At 35.3% G+C, this 14,559-nt stretch overlaps 2 protein-coding genes across 7 annotated transcripts in view; one reads left to right on the plus strand and one right to left on the minus strand.

Annotated features, from left to right (window-relative positions):
- The window catches only part of LOC145693363 (juvenile hormone esterase-like), a 1,331,986-nt gene that overhangs the window by 697,246 nt on the left and 620,181 nt on the right, over nt 1–14,559 (minus strand). The window lies entirely within an intron of this gene.
- LOC145691503 (uncharacterized) overlaps nt 1–14,559 on the plus strand; it is a 21,940-nt gene continuing 7,381 nt past the window's right edge. The window contains exons 1-6 of the mRNA XM_081766912.1: nt 1–87; nt 7,008–7,207; nt 10,113–10,203; nt 11,644–11,762; nt 12,897–13,033; nt 13,644–13,710. Coding sequence (XP_081623038.1) covers nt 3–87; nt 7,008–7,207; nt 10,113–10,203; nt 11,644–11,762; nt 12,897–13,033; nt 13,644–13,710 — 699 coding nt within the window. The 5' untranslated portion in view covers nt 1–2. The remainder of the gene's footprint in view (nt 88–7,007; nt 7,208–10,112; nt 10,204–11,643; nt 11,763–12,896; nt 13,034–13,643; nt 13,711–14,559) is intronic.

Consider the following 14,559-nt stretch of genomic DNA (forward strand, 5'->3'; position numbering starts at 1 on the left):
TAATGATGGATTCTATAGTGGAAAGCATGAATTATCAAAATATTCTAAAAGACTGGGGTTTAGAAACCCTAATAATGAAATTTCAAGGTAAGTGGATAGTCAGTAAGTTTCAATGTGTAAATTGAAGATATGTATTTCTAAATGTTTATTTGAATTGTATTGCGCACAAGCAACAAAAGTCCCTTGTACGAAATAGTGTATCATTAAGCATTTATGACGCTTCCAAAATATTATTTTTATTATCACCAAATCAAAATACTTCAAAATAGAGACACGATGTGTTCACGCAATTGAGGGTAAGTTTAGAGTTTCTAGTCCGTTTTTACTCGGAATTACGATATTGGAACCTGTTTCAGTCACTGTTCTAGTCTAACTAAAGTCTTACCAGGTAACCTAAACTAACCTAACCTAACAATTTTTAATGTTTTAACTGCATTTTTGTAGGTTGGAAACTGGAGGGGCAACTCTAAACTTAAGCCCGAAAATGTACAGATGAAATTATATAAGGTATAATAATGATTTAAGACTTCTTGTAAGATGTTTGTGTGAAAAGTTGAGAGAAAGGTTATTATTAATGTGAGAGTTCGTACTATTTGGAAGAGGCTTAAGCTTTTGCAGAACGATTCGATGCTTGAGGATCATAGTGATCCTATGTTGATATTTCTGCCTTGAGTTTTACTTAATTGGACATTTATTCCGAAGTTGGACGTCCGATACTTTTCTACCAAAATTGCGTAAAAGCTACTAAAATGTATAATTTTTCAATTTCGCGAGTTGGGAGAAAGTGTAGGTTAGGTTTCGTTAGGATCTATAATAGAAGTACCCTTCGACGGGAGCTTCACGAAATTCAACACTGTCAGTTCACATCCCGTACAGCGATTCGGTATATTAACCGCAATAGTGATATTATGAATGCTCGTTACTTTCCCACAATGCAACTATTCGGTTACCTTGCGCGAGGTAGTTCTCTTCGCTCGCTTAGTAGTCCCATGTTTATAACCAATTATATATAACAAATAGAGAGAGAATTTTGTTGTATTATCAAGCACACAAACGATCAAATTATACGTATCTTCCGTGCAAGTTTCAAAATTTTGCTGAAGACGGACGTCCAACTTTGGAATTTAACCCCTTAATTGTTATACTTTGTGCCCTTATTACTTTCTACAAACAGTACAGGTGGGATCAAGAATTTTAATAATAATTCACCCTTAATTTTTACTAATTAATGCTGAACAAGCGACAGCGAGCGAAAGTATGGTTAGATAGGCTAGTTTAGGTATGTGTAGCAACAAGAAAACACGATAGGTTACAATTTAATGCTTTTTAACTGTGCTTCTGTCGCGCTTTCAAATTATTACAGAAGGTCTCTCTCTTTGTGTTACACTAAGTGACACCACCTTTCCACTTTTAATTTAATTCATGATGGTGATGTCAAACTTCAAAGCACATAAATAACAGGTTTTTCAAAAACCATTTTCTTTTTAAATCCGATATTTTGTTTGAACCAGTTCATTTTTTTAAAAATATATTTAGGTTAAAGTGGAGTAAACAAAGTCCCTATTTAAAACTAAGTAAAGGTGGGGCGCTGATTGGATTGAGTGCTCGGTTTTGACCTCAAGAAGTGATCTAACCCGATAAGACTCGGTCAGAGGTCAACTAATTCCCTAGATGATGTACCAGTAGTTCACAAATTATTTACCAGTCGGCCCATTCAGCAGTACTGAAGCTTGACCTAAGTTTAACCATTCAGTACCTTCGTACAAGGGACCATGAGCTAATGAAACTAATATATGAATTTAGTTGATCTCACAGTTTACTGAAATTAGTCAAGTATTCATAATGATTTTGTATGTGATTGTTCCCACGAAATGAAGCTTATTTAGCTTTTGGGGTTAACTGCTGTATCACCGGAACAGTTTTAGAAAATTTACCGGGTCAGTTGAAGATTTTTTTATGTTTGTTTGTTTATGAGCAAGAATGAGTGAAAGTCATGTAAGAGGCATAGTAAAAATGAAGAAATTGGTTATTTTTGATGTTGTAAGCGACACTGTATGTGGAGGCGGATGGACCATTTCGCGGAAAGATATTGTTGTTATGATGTAGTGGCGCGAAGAGGAGTATGAAAATAGCTCGTGTATGTCAAGGCTGTCACATGTCGTGTGTTACCTACATAGAACTGTTCAAAAATAACGAGCGACAGTTGTTGAAATTTTGTGAAAGACCAGTATACTGAAAAGGTTGACGGTGTGTGGAAAATGTGGAAATGAATTGAAAATACAGAAAGGAAAGGGAGCGTATTATTTTACAGCGTCAGGGAAGAAGGAAAACCATTTAGAGGGCTATTTAGCTGAGTACTTGTTTAAGGAAAGAAGACCCCAAGAAACTGTTGTTCACGATTTTGAAGGTAAGTGACTTCTGTTTCTGCAAGTAAAGCGTTATTAGTATGATACCATGGCAAGTGCGATTGAAATGTATATGATTGCGGAAACCAGATGTTTTCAGTACCCTCGCTTACGCATGTACACATCGTCGCTGACGCGCCTGCTCCCTTCGGGCACACTACCGCGTTGGTCCGCTAGCTCCGCCCTGCCTTGGCTCGGTTAGATAGCATTCGTGCACTTAGTGGACACCTAGCACAAGTTGGTTTGTGTTTTTGCACTGTAGTTTTTTATGCCCTTATCCTAATGTGAGGTAATCTAATGTAAGTTAATGTAATCCAACGAAATATAACCGTATACAGTACATTTTGGTACTTTTTTTCGATTTTAATACTGGTCCGGCGATGCGGCAGTAATGCCTTAGCTTTGTAATAAGCGAGAAGAAAATAAAACCTCATAGAAATTACAAGGTTCTAGAACACATGTCCCACTTCCCATTTAGCTGTAATAAAAACAGAAAACACCGTATCCTGCGGTCTTCTAACCCGCTTTCACTTGCTGACGCTCGCTAGCAATATTCTGTGAAATAAAATTTAAATTTTGGTACAGAAAGGAACCAACCTTGCTAACGTATATGGGGAACCTGTGTTCTAGAACTTCCCCTTAGAAATTATCTGGTTCACACGTTGCATTAGAGCGTACGTTAAGTTAGGATAAAAGCCGGAAGTTTCAAACTTTTCATCGTGCCATTTTTTTATAACCAATTAACTAATGCAATTTAGCTATAATTCATAAAATTACATGAATTAACTGACAAAATAATGGAACTGGCGGTTGACGTGGAAAGTTGAAACTTGGCATACATATAGCCTTCAGAGAAAAATATACAGGATTTTTTTTTTCTTTTTAGTAGGTGAAAAGGAAGAATGAGTAAAAATCCCATCTTATTTCGGTGTACTTTAAAAAAAAAGTCTTAGGAAATTGTATTTGAGTAAAAACTTTACATTCGGTATTCATGTAGGGTTTTCATAAAATTAACTAATTCAGTGAGGTTGTTTGGGAAAGTGAAAAATCTTCCCTTGTTATTTATATGGAGATACCTTCTACAGCCCAAAATTATTAAGTTAAATGATGTAGCCCGAAGGTTAGAGTGATGCAGTTTGGCATGTTTGTAGCCTTCTGGAAGTAACTCACAAAAAATATCAAAAGTAAATATTTTTAGTTTTTAGTGTAATTCTAAAATAAAAAGAAAGATTTCCGGTGCTATTTAAATGCATGTTTGTTTTGGACATAAAATCTTATGTTTTTGATAATTGAAATTGGAACAAAAGCTTGAAATTCGGTATGCTTGCAAGCTTTTGATAGCGATATGCAAGTTATTGACCAAAAATAATATCTAATTATATAGGGATTTTTTTAATTTTTAATTATATATATATTATTTATTTTAGAAAACTGAAAACTCACAGTTATTTAATATCATATCTTCTACATCTCAAAATGCTTAGACTTTTCCTGAACATCTGCGGATGAAATTTGGCATACTTGTGGGTTTATAAGGTGCGAGACCGTAGTCGGAGTAAACGGTGATCTAGGTGCGAGACCTCCAGCTAGCCGAAGGCTAGTCTTCAGTAACACGCACAGCTGCTGCACATGTTGGAATTGGAAGTCATCGATTGCAAGGAAAACAGAGCTAGTTGACATTTGCCTTCGAGTTTGACCGGGTTACTGTTTTTTCTTGAGGTTGAAATCGAGCTCAATAGCACCAGTACCCTCAAATTACTTTATTCCTTTTTTTTAAAAAAAAATAGTAGGGGTCATCGTTATTCCACTTTAAACTTTATTTGTTGAGATTACATATTAATGAAAATGTCTGGTCCATATATCCTTATTCAACAGTGAGGTTATGAAGGACGGGAAATACAGTTTGAGGTTGGACCTGAATCACTACTCGGTTTACATCCAAGAGAAATTGTTCTTCACCTGGACTTGAACTCGGGATCCCTTGATTAGGAAGGCGATGAGTTTATAGACTAAACCTTTGGACACGTGATAGAAATATGTTTAACCGATTTCCATACTTGTGCATATTTTGCGTCACTTCAGGACAAAAACATACACAAGTGAAATCACTTTACAGACTTATAATTGAAATAAGGGGCCACGGTGGCTCAGTGGTAGAGCGTTCACCTCTGGTGCGTGGGGCCCCTCGTTCGATCCCAGCTCGCGCCAGTGGGCCGTCTGTCGGACAACACCGTGTGCGTAGGTTTTTTCGGGGTTCTCCCATTTCCTCCTACTTTCTCCATTCCACCATTTCAGTCATTACTCATCATCACCGTCTCTCTTAGCTTCGGTGTATAAACGTGGCACGTTAAACTAAATATTTCATTTCATAATTGAAATAAATGGACAATTTCAAAAGATTATACAGATTACAGAAGATTACTTTAATTCAAGTAGTTCACTGCATCCGAAGTACAGCGTCCTAATTTAAATTGCTTAGAAGTGAATATAGATACTAATAATTTGTGTTCACTCTGGCTGTGAACCATTTATTTTATATTTCTGGCTTAAACCAATTGGTTTTTTTAAAAATTTAAACCATCTTGGTTTACACCAACCAACTCTGATAGATAATAATCAAAAATACACACAGCTAGTTTTGTGACTGCTTCCTTGAGTTAGTTACGTTTTAATTATATTCGTTTCGTGCCTATTCATTATTGAGGGACTTACATATCCAGATAGTTTTGTGACCTCTGGCGTAGGGTAGTTACGGTTAGGTTATGCTCGTATTGGGCTGTTGCGTTTTGGGCTACCAGATAGAGATTTCACTTCCGAACCATAGTGCAGTCCAACTCTAAATGCAGTAAGATGTATTATTTCTACACTGCTTCTTACCGGGACACTAGCTCTTGTACACGGATCTTGAACAATCTTCCTGTACTTTACTGGAGTTCCATTTTCCTTTCATATACCTCCAAACTTCCTGACTTGGTACTCTGTCTTACGTCTTTGCCCATTCAGTAAATACTGCATCCTTATTGCTTTCCCTGACGCTTTTCCATTGTTTGCTTTAATAAGATTGCATCTACGGGCGTCGTTAGCGTGACGGGGACATGCCCCCCCCATAATTTTCTGTGTCGTGTATAAAGTTACCAGCTGGCCAGTATTTTATTTATTTATTTTTTTATTATTATTTGCTCTGCATGAGTTACGGTATATCATTAATTTATTTCGATAAAATTAAACCAAATCATAGTATGTAATTAGAAAATAACTTGCACATTTGAGATATATCATGTGTCCCCCCCCTAATATTTAAGAGCTGATGACGCCACTGATTGTATCAGTTGTACTCATCTGTGGCATGGATTCAACTGTTGTTTTTCTATTTAATTTCCTTTCTAAATTTTCATCGTCCAAGTGTTTATTGTATGTGGCATCAGCTTGATTTCTCGGTAATTTTCACAATTTTGTACATCTTCCTTCTCTTTGTATATAGATACAGTACTACTCTCTCTCTCTCTTTCCACTGACTTGGCATTTTTCTCTTGTGTGTAAACTGTTTTCATTAGATCCCATAGTATGCGGTAGGACAACTTCTGGTCCTAAGCACCCATGTTTTAGCTTGTAGTTGCTTTCCCTGTCTTCATTTTCTTTAAAGCATATTCTACCTCTTCTCAGCTTATTTCTGAGATCACAATACCTGTAACTCCCAAGATTTGGTGTTCCATTACAAAAGATCTGTCTTTGGTTTTCTTAATTTAGCAGCTGTTTCTTTGTTGATTCTTCTCCATCAATATACAGGGCATAACTGCGGTACATGAAGCTAGATTTTTATACTTCATTCCTGGTTACTCAATTAAAGATATTTTTGCAATAGTAATTATGCTTTCCTCATTAGCATTGACAGATCCTTCATTCCATTCACATATTGAAGTCATCAAAAGTAAGATTTTCCGAAAGACCAAACAAATGAAGAAATAATATCAAGAGAAAAGGCACAGAACAGTACCTCCTTAGTTCTACTTTGCCTCTTCAGGACAGACCTTCAGTTATTTGTATCCCAACTTCCAAGTAGGATAAATACTTTTTGTACATGCAATCACTAAGCTGTATTTCCGAAGAGTTTTTTTTTTTTTTTTTTTTTTTTTTAAGAGCCATTTGGCTTAAAGAAGCTGACTCACAACTGAAAGATAGGAATATGGGAAAGATGTCGCTCAGGACCTATATTTTAAGATGCTAACCGGTTTGAATGACATTGAAGAAAATAGATAAGACGAACAAAAAGTTGAACATATTTGTATAATCTGCCTAATTTTATCATGTCGTTTTATAAAATTAAATTGAAGGAATGAAGAGTTGCAGGATTCAATTTTTTCTTATTTCAGGGAAGTTTTATTCATATTTCTTTATTTCCTTAGAGCTTCTTCACATCCAGTTTGTTTTGCCTAGCGCTTGTGGTGTGAGGAGTGACGGATTCGATTCCCGAAAGGAGCTCAAAATTTATGTTCACCCAGCATCGTGTACCATAGATTCCGACATAATCTTTATATTGTTCGTTAAATAGGAGCTTTGTGCAATCTGTGTATTTCATTGAATAAACATTTGTTATTATTTCAGAGGAAGAAATCGATGATGAGGCATTCGAAAATTTAACTGTGGATGCAATAAAGGAATTAATTCCTAAAGTTGGATCACGAATGAAATTTATATCAAAATATAAATTGTACAAGGAACAGAAGATGAAATCTCCTACTTCTTCATCCCCTGTGTCTTTCCTGTCACACAGCTCAGAAGGCAGTACCTTTAGTGATAGCGAGGTAGAAATAACTGATATCTTATTATTTTTCTCAAATATAATCGTATTTTGTTATCATTCTACCTGTAATACCGTATTCATAGGTGTATTGTCAACCGTATTACGATTTTAATCGGTAGAGAGTGTTGGGTATAATACTATATTTTTCAGCAAAGTGTTTTACTTGTAAATATAAACACCTTACAGTGCCCAAATTAAAATATACGCGCCTTTGGCGTGGGAGACCGGGGTTCGATTCCCGGCGGGAGCTCATGAGGTTCGGATTCCTCGTTAATCAGTAGGTCCACTTCTCATATAGCCTCGCTGCTGAACGGGACGTTTAACTCAAATTAACCCAAATTAAAATATCTTGGTAACAGTTTCAATGTACTTCTGACACAATCCTCAAATAGAGGAATAGAATGAGAAAAGGCTACCACTATTTTCCCATTCTATTCCCTCTCTGAAGATGGTGTCAGGAATATACCGAAACTGTCAGGGAAGATGTAATTTTTATTATTACACTTTAATGTTTTAAAATTTGTCTTTTGCGTTCAGTTACTTATTGTACTTGCATTCTGTAAGGATTAGTCCGTGCCAATGTGTAAATGTAAAAGTTTATGCTTCGCAAAAGAAAGAAAAAAATGAAAACAATTTTGTACGTTTAATTCACTCGTAAAAAATATTAGCAAGCTTTTTCCAAACCCAATCATACTATTACTAACTCAGAACAAAACAAGGAAACGATGCTTTAAATCTTTTCTTTGTTACCCTCCTTGATTTTTCAAACTCGAGTGCACATACGAGGTCTTCAGTGCTTGTGTGGATAGTGACGCGCCTTTGGCGCGATAGACCCGGGTTTGATTCCCGACGGAAGCTCATGTTCCGATCCGACATTAAGCTGTAGGTTCACGTCTCATATAGCCTCGCTACTGAACGAGACGCTAAACTTAAACGAAGAAATCGAAAAAAAATCCGTAAAAGAGACAACGTTTAAAAATATAATAATTATCCATGCAATGTTAATGTTGTTAATGTTGTTTGCAATTTAATACTTAAATTATAGCGCACAGTGCAGCAGTTTTACATGTATTTAAAGATAGCAGAAAAATGTAAATGTAAACTTAATTGTAAGTTTGGTAAATGAAAGAGATACAAGAACTTACGAGTACGAATATCATATTGAGAGCCCTAAATGTAGCGAAAGTCCCGAAATGACGGTTTGATTTGATTCTCTAACAGGTTCTTCTAGTTTTAATAATTATATCTCTGTTTCACCAAGGTATATCTCTGTCCTTAACTGCATTCGACTTGATAGATACCAGATTGTTTCAGAGGGTCAATCCTCTGAGAAATATATTATGTTTTCTGAAAGAATATCGGAAGCGTCGATGAAATACCTTCTGAGAATAATTTTTATTTGGTTAGATAATATTGGAAAATATGGAATACCTATCAATTTTCTAGTTAGTTTACTTTCATTTTTACAATAACGCAAAGATTGAACAAGTTAATACAGCCACTTTTTTCAAGGTGCGGTGATCATATCAATTTTCATGCTCGATGTTGTATTGCAGATAGTGATTTTGGGTACTTAATGTAACAGCAATCAAAATAGCCAAATGTTCCTTTTCACTAAGTTGAAAGACATAGATTTGGCCTTAGTGTAAGTTATTTAGTTAATTGTGGTTAAATGTCCCATTTTAGCATTGACGCTATATTAGACGTGAAACTACATTTTAAAGTGAAATCAGAAACACTGTAATGTGTTCGTTGCTCTTCCACTGATAATTGAACCCGGGACTGCGTGGATTATTCACGCACTCTATTCACTAACAGGCGAGGAGGGCTTCAATGTAAGTTTTGGCATGATGCTACTAAAATGTATTGTATTCCTCTGTCCCCTTTTCATCATTCTCTCCATCCATTCTTTATCCCCATCTCTTCTCTTCTTTCCTACGACTTTTTGTTACAAATATTACTACTTGCATCGACATGGTATGCAAATTCAGTCGGTAGTGAATTCAGTGTGAAATGACCTAATAGCTATTTTTCCACCATCCAGAAACCAAGAAAGTTATCTACGTAAAAATGTATTTCTAATTATATGAAAACGTATTCTTTCCACTGGTTATGGTTCCAATTTGGTGCAAGTTTGGCAACATAACCATTTTGAGATACGAAGAGCATTCATTTTTCACATCTTGTACTTTTCCTTTTTATAAGATCGCATGTCCCTAAAACAATCTGTGCTTCAGATTTGAGGTTTTCTTTATTCTATAGTACATCTACCATTTTTATTTATTTCAAGTATCAGTCCACTAAATTGACTTCATACACCGTTGTCACTCATTACACTTGCACACACACACACACACACACTTTGTTTTAAGCAAACTTTGTGAATTTTATGTACAAATTCTGCGCATCCATGGGAATTGATGACTAACTCTCTCTCTCTCAGGTAGCAAGTTTTGAAGTTTGTTAGACCTTTCAGTGAACAATGACAAGCACTTAAAAAAAAGTACTTATTGTTGCTGTTACAAGGGTTATTTTGAGATAGCCGGACTACAAAAAACTAATCTTCATTCTTGTGTCAGGTAACATTGGAGCAAAAGTTTAAACAAATTATAGATGGTGGAATGTGGACCATTGGTTCACTTAACATGAAATGCCACAAACTGAACTAAAATGCATTAATAAAATTGACATGAAACTGGTTATGATCAGCACACGTTCAAGAAAAGGCATCTTAAAGTTGTTGAATCTGTGCGTTGTCATAAGATAAAAAATAAAAGTAACGGCAATCAACAGTTGTTAACACTTTAAGGGAAATTACGCGCGTACGCAGTTGCGCTATGTAATTATATGCATTTATATTTTTAATCATTGTATTTAATGAAGCTAATAATAAACTTTTATTCCAGGTGACAACTATTTCCTTTTTCCCTAGTGTTGGTGGTGGAGATAGGATAAGCAATGCAAATGGAAGCACATTGTATTGTTACGAGGAACCTTGTGAGTAGATTGTAATTCTATCTCAATGACTTACGTAGAAAAGTATTTTTAATTAGACACATCCAACTAACACCGCTAGAAAACATGTTTAAACATTTATTTTCAAATTAATATTTCTCTCTTTTATCGCATGAAAATGAAGAATGAGCATGGAAAAATGGTAATAGTTAAAGATAAGCATTTTGTGTGCTATTGCAGTTAGTAGTTAACCGAGCGAGCGTGGGTGAGTGGTTAGCGTATGCAGAGGTCCCTCTTTCGAATCCTGAGGCAGGCCATCGTAACAGTTGTTTTCCAGGGTTTTTCTTAGTTTCATTAGGCATATGTCTGGATGGTACCTTGAATATATGACCCGCCTCGCCGACTTCGAAGCTCCTTTCCTTCCTTTGTTGTTATTTGTTTCAATGTGAAATGCTTTCGGCTGTATTTGGAATGTTGTTAATAAATAGGTAAGATAATTAAAGGGTAAGTGTCCCAGTCGCTCGTATTAATTGAAATAGCCCTTATTTCGAGAACTTTCCTACCGTCCTCCCGCATATGAGAAACATATTATAAAATGCAAGTGGCTTTTAACTGAATTTTTTTAAGAAAAAAGGAAGAAAAGAAACAATATATACTATTTTTCTTTCTTTAAACAGATTCCATGATCAAAGCATCAGGTTGCTGAGATACTTCTTCCTCAAATTGTAAAAAAAAAAAAAAAAAAAAAAAATGGTGTAAGACACAGTGATGCGATGAGCATTCACAAGTGAGTTCAATTGTGTCTTCAAATGAATATATAAATATTGTTAATTTCTTCCTTACTTCTTATTTCTTACCTTGAGTTGAACATCTCTCGCATTTTATAACATGTTATTAATATACAGAAGATTCGCGTGAACATGCCAGTCGAAAAGCTCTTGAAATATTACACTATTATAATATATATTAGCAATTAGGACAGTGGTAAGTTGCGTATTCATATTTTATGATTTAAACTTTTAATTATATATTCCAGTAGAGAAAATTATCGTTTTTCGGATGTAGACATTATGTGAGTTCCCTTGAATTTTATTTATGGCCCTTTGACTGGGACAGAGGTGTAGTGACCTGGAAATATTTCAGTTCTTGCGTCCATTATCCTGGTACGACTAAGGAAAACCTTCATCAGAATGGCAGTCCGAGCAGGCCACTTTTGTTTCAATTCACTTTTAAAGCGTGGATGCAAGTATTACTTAAGCGCAGCCGTTACACGGGTATATACGGTCCACTCCTGGTTATGATTTGTAAAAGAAAATATGTCAAAGTGTGAAGTCCTAACGCCAGCATGCATTTCTGTTTGCTTAGGGTGATTGCTTTTACGTGTAATGAAGGTACTTCAATTAATTTATTTGAGAGAGAGAATAAGGATAATATAGAATTCTTACAGCATTATTTTATTTATTTATTTATTGTGTATTCCAGTTGATGTAGTATGTGGTTCTGCAGGATCAAGAAATACATCCACAGATGTAGATATCTGCAAAAATAGCCCGTTGATGGAAGACCCCCAAGTGAAGGAAAGTGCAGCAAAAGAGGAATTCGTAAGTTTTCACAACACATTGTTCCTGGTGTAAAATTACCTTGTATTTCGCGTAAAGAGCCCATGAAATTGATGAAAATTCACATCCAAAGATATATTTTCACTTGAATGGTTCTTCACAGATGAAATAGACAAATAAAACTGATTGTAAGTGTCCGTTTATCCTCAAAGACACTAACTATTCTTCGTATTTCCATAGAAGATTTACGTATATATAAGTATGTTGGTATACCTTGTGTAACCGTTACTAGATTTAAAGTTTAATTTTCCAGATCGTAATAATCAGTTAGTCACACATCTTTTATGACCGCAAGAGTGAGCATGTGTTTGGTAGGACGAACTCAATGTAAACATAACTCATATTCTTTCTAACCTTATTTAATGTACTCATTTGATACCACATTCATTCAAATCGGCTCTTGGACTGTTATTAAGCTCTTCTACGTGTACGTTATCAGGCATGGCGTGGGGGACCCGGGTTCGATTTCCAGCGGGAGCTCATGTGGTTCGGATTCCACGTTAATCACTAGGTCCACGTCTCATATAGCCTCGCTGCTGAAAGGGACGCTAAACTAAAAATCAACTCAACGTTATCAGGCAGGATGGTTGCCCTGCAAGCAAGGCTTTAAAAAAGTAGATCGACTAGTGCTTACGCTTCTAGAATACAAAAAATGGCATTTCGGCGTTGTTCGTTTACGAAAACTACGAAACAGATATGAATGAAATTTAAAACATTTGTTTTCTGGTAGAAAAGATTGCAAGTGACATCAAAATAAAATTTCCATGTGAAAAATTGTCAAAGTTGTGATGCGTTGAAAATGAAATTCTTTTTCAGGTAATCACCAGAGATAGCAAAAAAAAAAAAAAAAAAAAAAAAAAAAAAAAAAACTGCACCCATTTCGACGAAATTTGGGACATATGTGTACTTTTACAGATACATGCTCATGCTAGTTTTTGTTTTTCGTAGAAAACAAGAATTTCTTTTGTAAATTTTTGAAATAACATTCGTCTGGTTATACGTATTCACGTTTATGTGATCTTAACATAAGTGATATCAAATTATTTTATAGTTTTGCATTTGTTGTTTAAGTTTTGTTTTATTTCAAATTCTATGATCACAAGTACCTTGTTCTAGGACTTGCAGAAGATTCTGAATAGTTCACTGCAAGGAAAAGAAGTATTATCTACGCACAAGAATTTGGGACATCTCAATAGCAGAGCTCGCAGTTTATTAACAGATGTCATCGTTCGATATATTGGCGCAGATAAAAGGTACAGATCGTTTCGTTAAATTTTGTGGTATTGTATGTTAAAGATAATGTATATGCAATAGTCTTAAATATTAAGTAATTACTGTCCTATACATTTATCGTCTTCACTAAGAATTCCGAGTAGAATCTCGTTTTCACATGGCACATATTCGACGGTATTGATTGCGTTTATCACCGTGACAATATTTTTCACTTATGATCTATATTACAAGTATGTTTGTGGTCGTGTTTTTAGGATTCATTTGGTCTCAAAATGCATTGAAATTATCAAAGCAAAAGTTCAAACGCATTAATTCGTTAGTTGCTCATTGTGGTACACAACAATATGGATCAGTTGGAATTTGAAAGTGTTCTGATGACTGCATAGCACCCTTTGGATTGATTAATAGCTGTTTGCAGTAACTTGGAACAAGTTGAGTTGTATTAAATGTTACAGTTCGTTTATTTGCCTGACTTAATGAAACTAAACATTCACTTCTTTCTTTAGTGCCAGTGTTACAAAATTTATAAACAAGTGTTTTTTTTTTCCTCCCCAATGGAGCGTCGTCTCTTAATATTTATTCAAGCTTTTATGGGAATTGCTTTGTGAAATTTCATTTTCTGTCTTACAGGATCAGTAGACAGTCATTCATTTCAATAAGTGAGGCGATTGTACGATTGTTTCCGGCTGAAAACAAGGTTTGTGTAAAATTCAGTTAGGTGAGGGAATTCTTGTATATTGCTATTTCTTCGTTTTTCTTTGCGTTCACTGGAAAAAATTTAAAAGTCGTGGAGTATTTTATGATTCTTTGAAGAGTGTTCGGAAACCATACTGACAACTTTTGCAGATAATAGCTGATGTACTTCTAAGCAAAAATGATCCCATAAGAATATGTTCAATTTTCAACGGTCTGATAGTTACAGGTTGGTAAATATTTTATACAAATTTGTTCAGGACAAAATTTTATTACTCATCCTGTATGTACTTTAGAGAGATGACGCATGGCGTATTTGAACGGCAATGGAAGTACCTTTCCACTGATGTATATATGACGATAGTGGAGTTGGAAGGGAAGTTGTGGAGGAAGAAAAAAAAACTTTTTTCATTTTAATAAAAGTAGTTCGATTGTATAATGACAATTTTATTTTTTCTTTCTGTTACTGTAGTGTATATATATATATATATATATATATACAGGGTGGTGCATTTAAAATTTGCCACCCTCTATATTTTTGAAACGACTGCGAATATGAGAAAACTCAAAAACACGTCCATCATTATTTCAAGGGGCTTGAATTTTGAGCTTTAAAAGGCCCACCCCAGGGCACCCCCCTATTGAGGTACGTGGGTCAACTTGAAAATTTTAAATGGCAAAGGGGGTCGAGTGATACATCGTTGCAAAGGTCTAGAGAAGAGAAATATTTTGCCGAAAGTTTCAAGTCCCTATGTTGACCCTATCCTAAATGGCGGGGGTTCCCATTTTGTGTCCATAAAGTCCGTTGGCACCCAGTGTATCTTCGAAACGACTGTAAATATGAGAAAACACA

This window comes from Thermobia domestica, chromosome 8, assembly GCF_964235325.1.
Source record: "Thermobia domestica chromosome 8, izTheDome1.hap1.1, whole genome shotgun sequence".
NCBI classification, from domain to species: Eukaryota; Metazoa; Arthropoda; class Insecta; order Zygentoma; family Lepismatidae; genus Thermobia; species Thermobia domestica.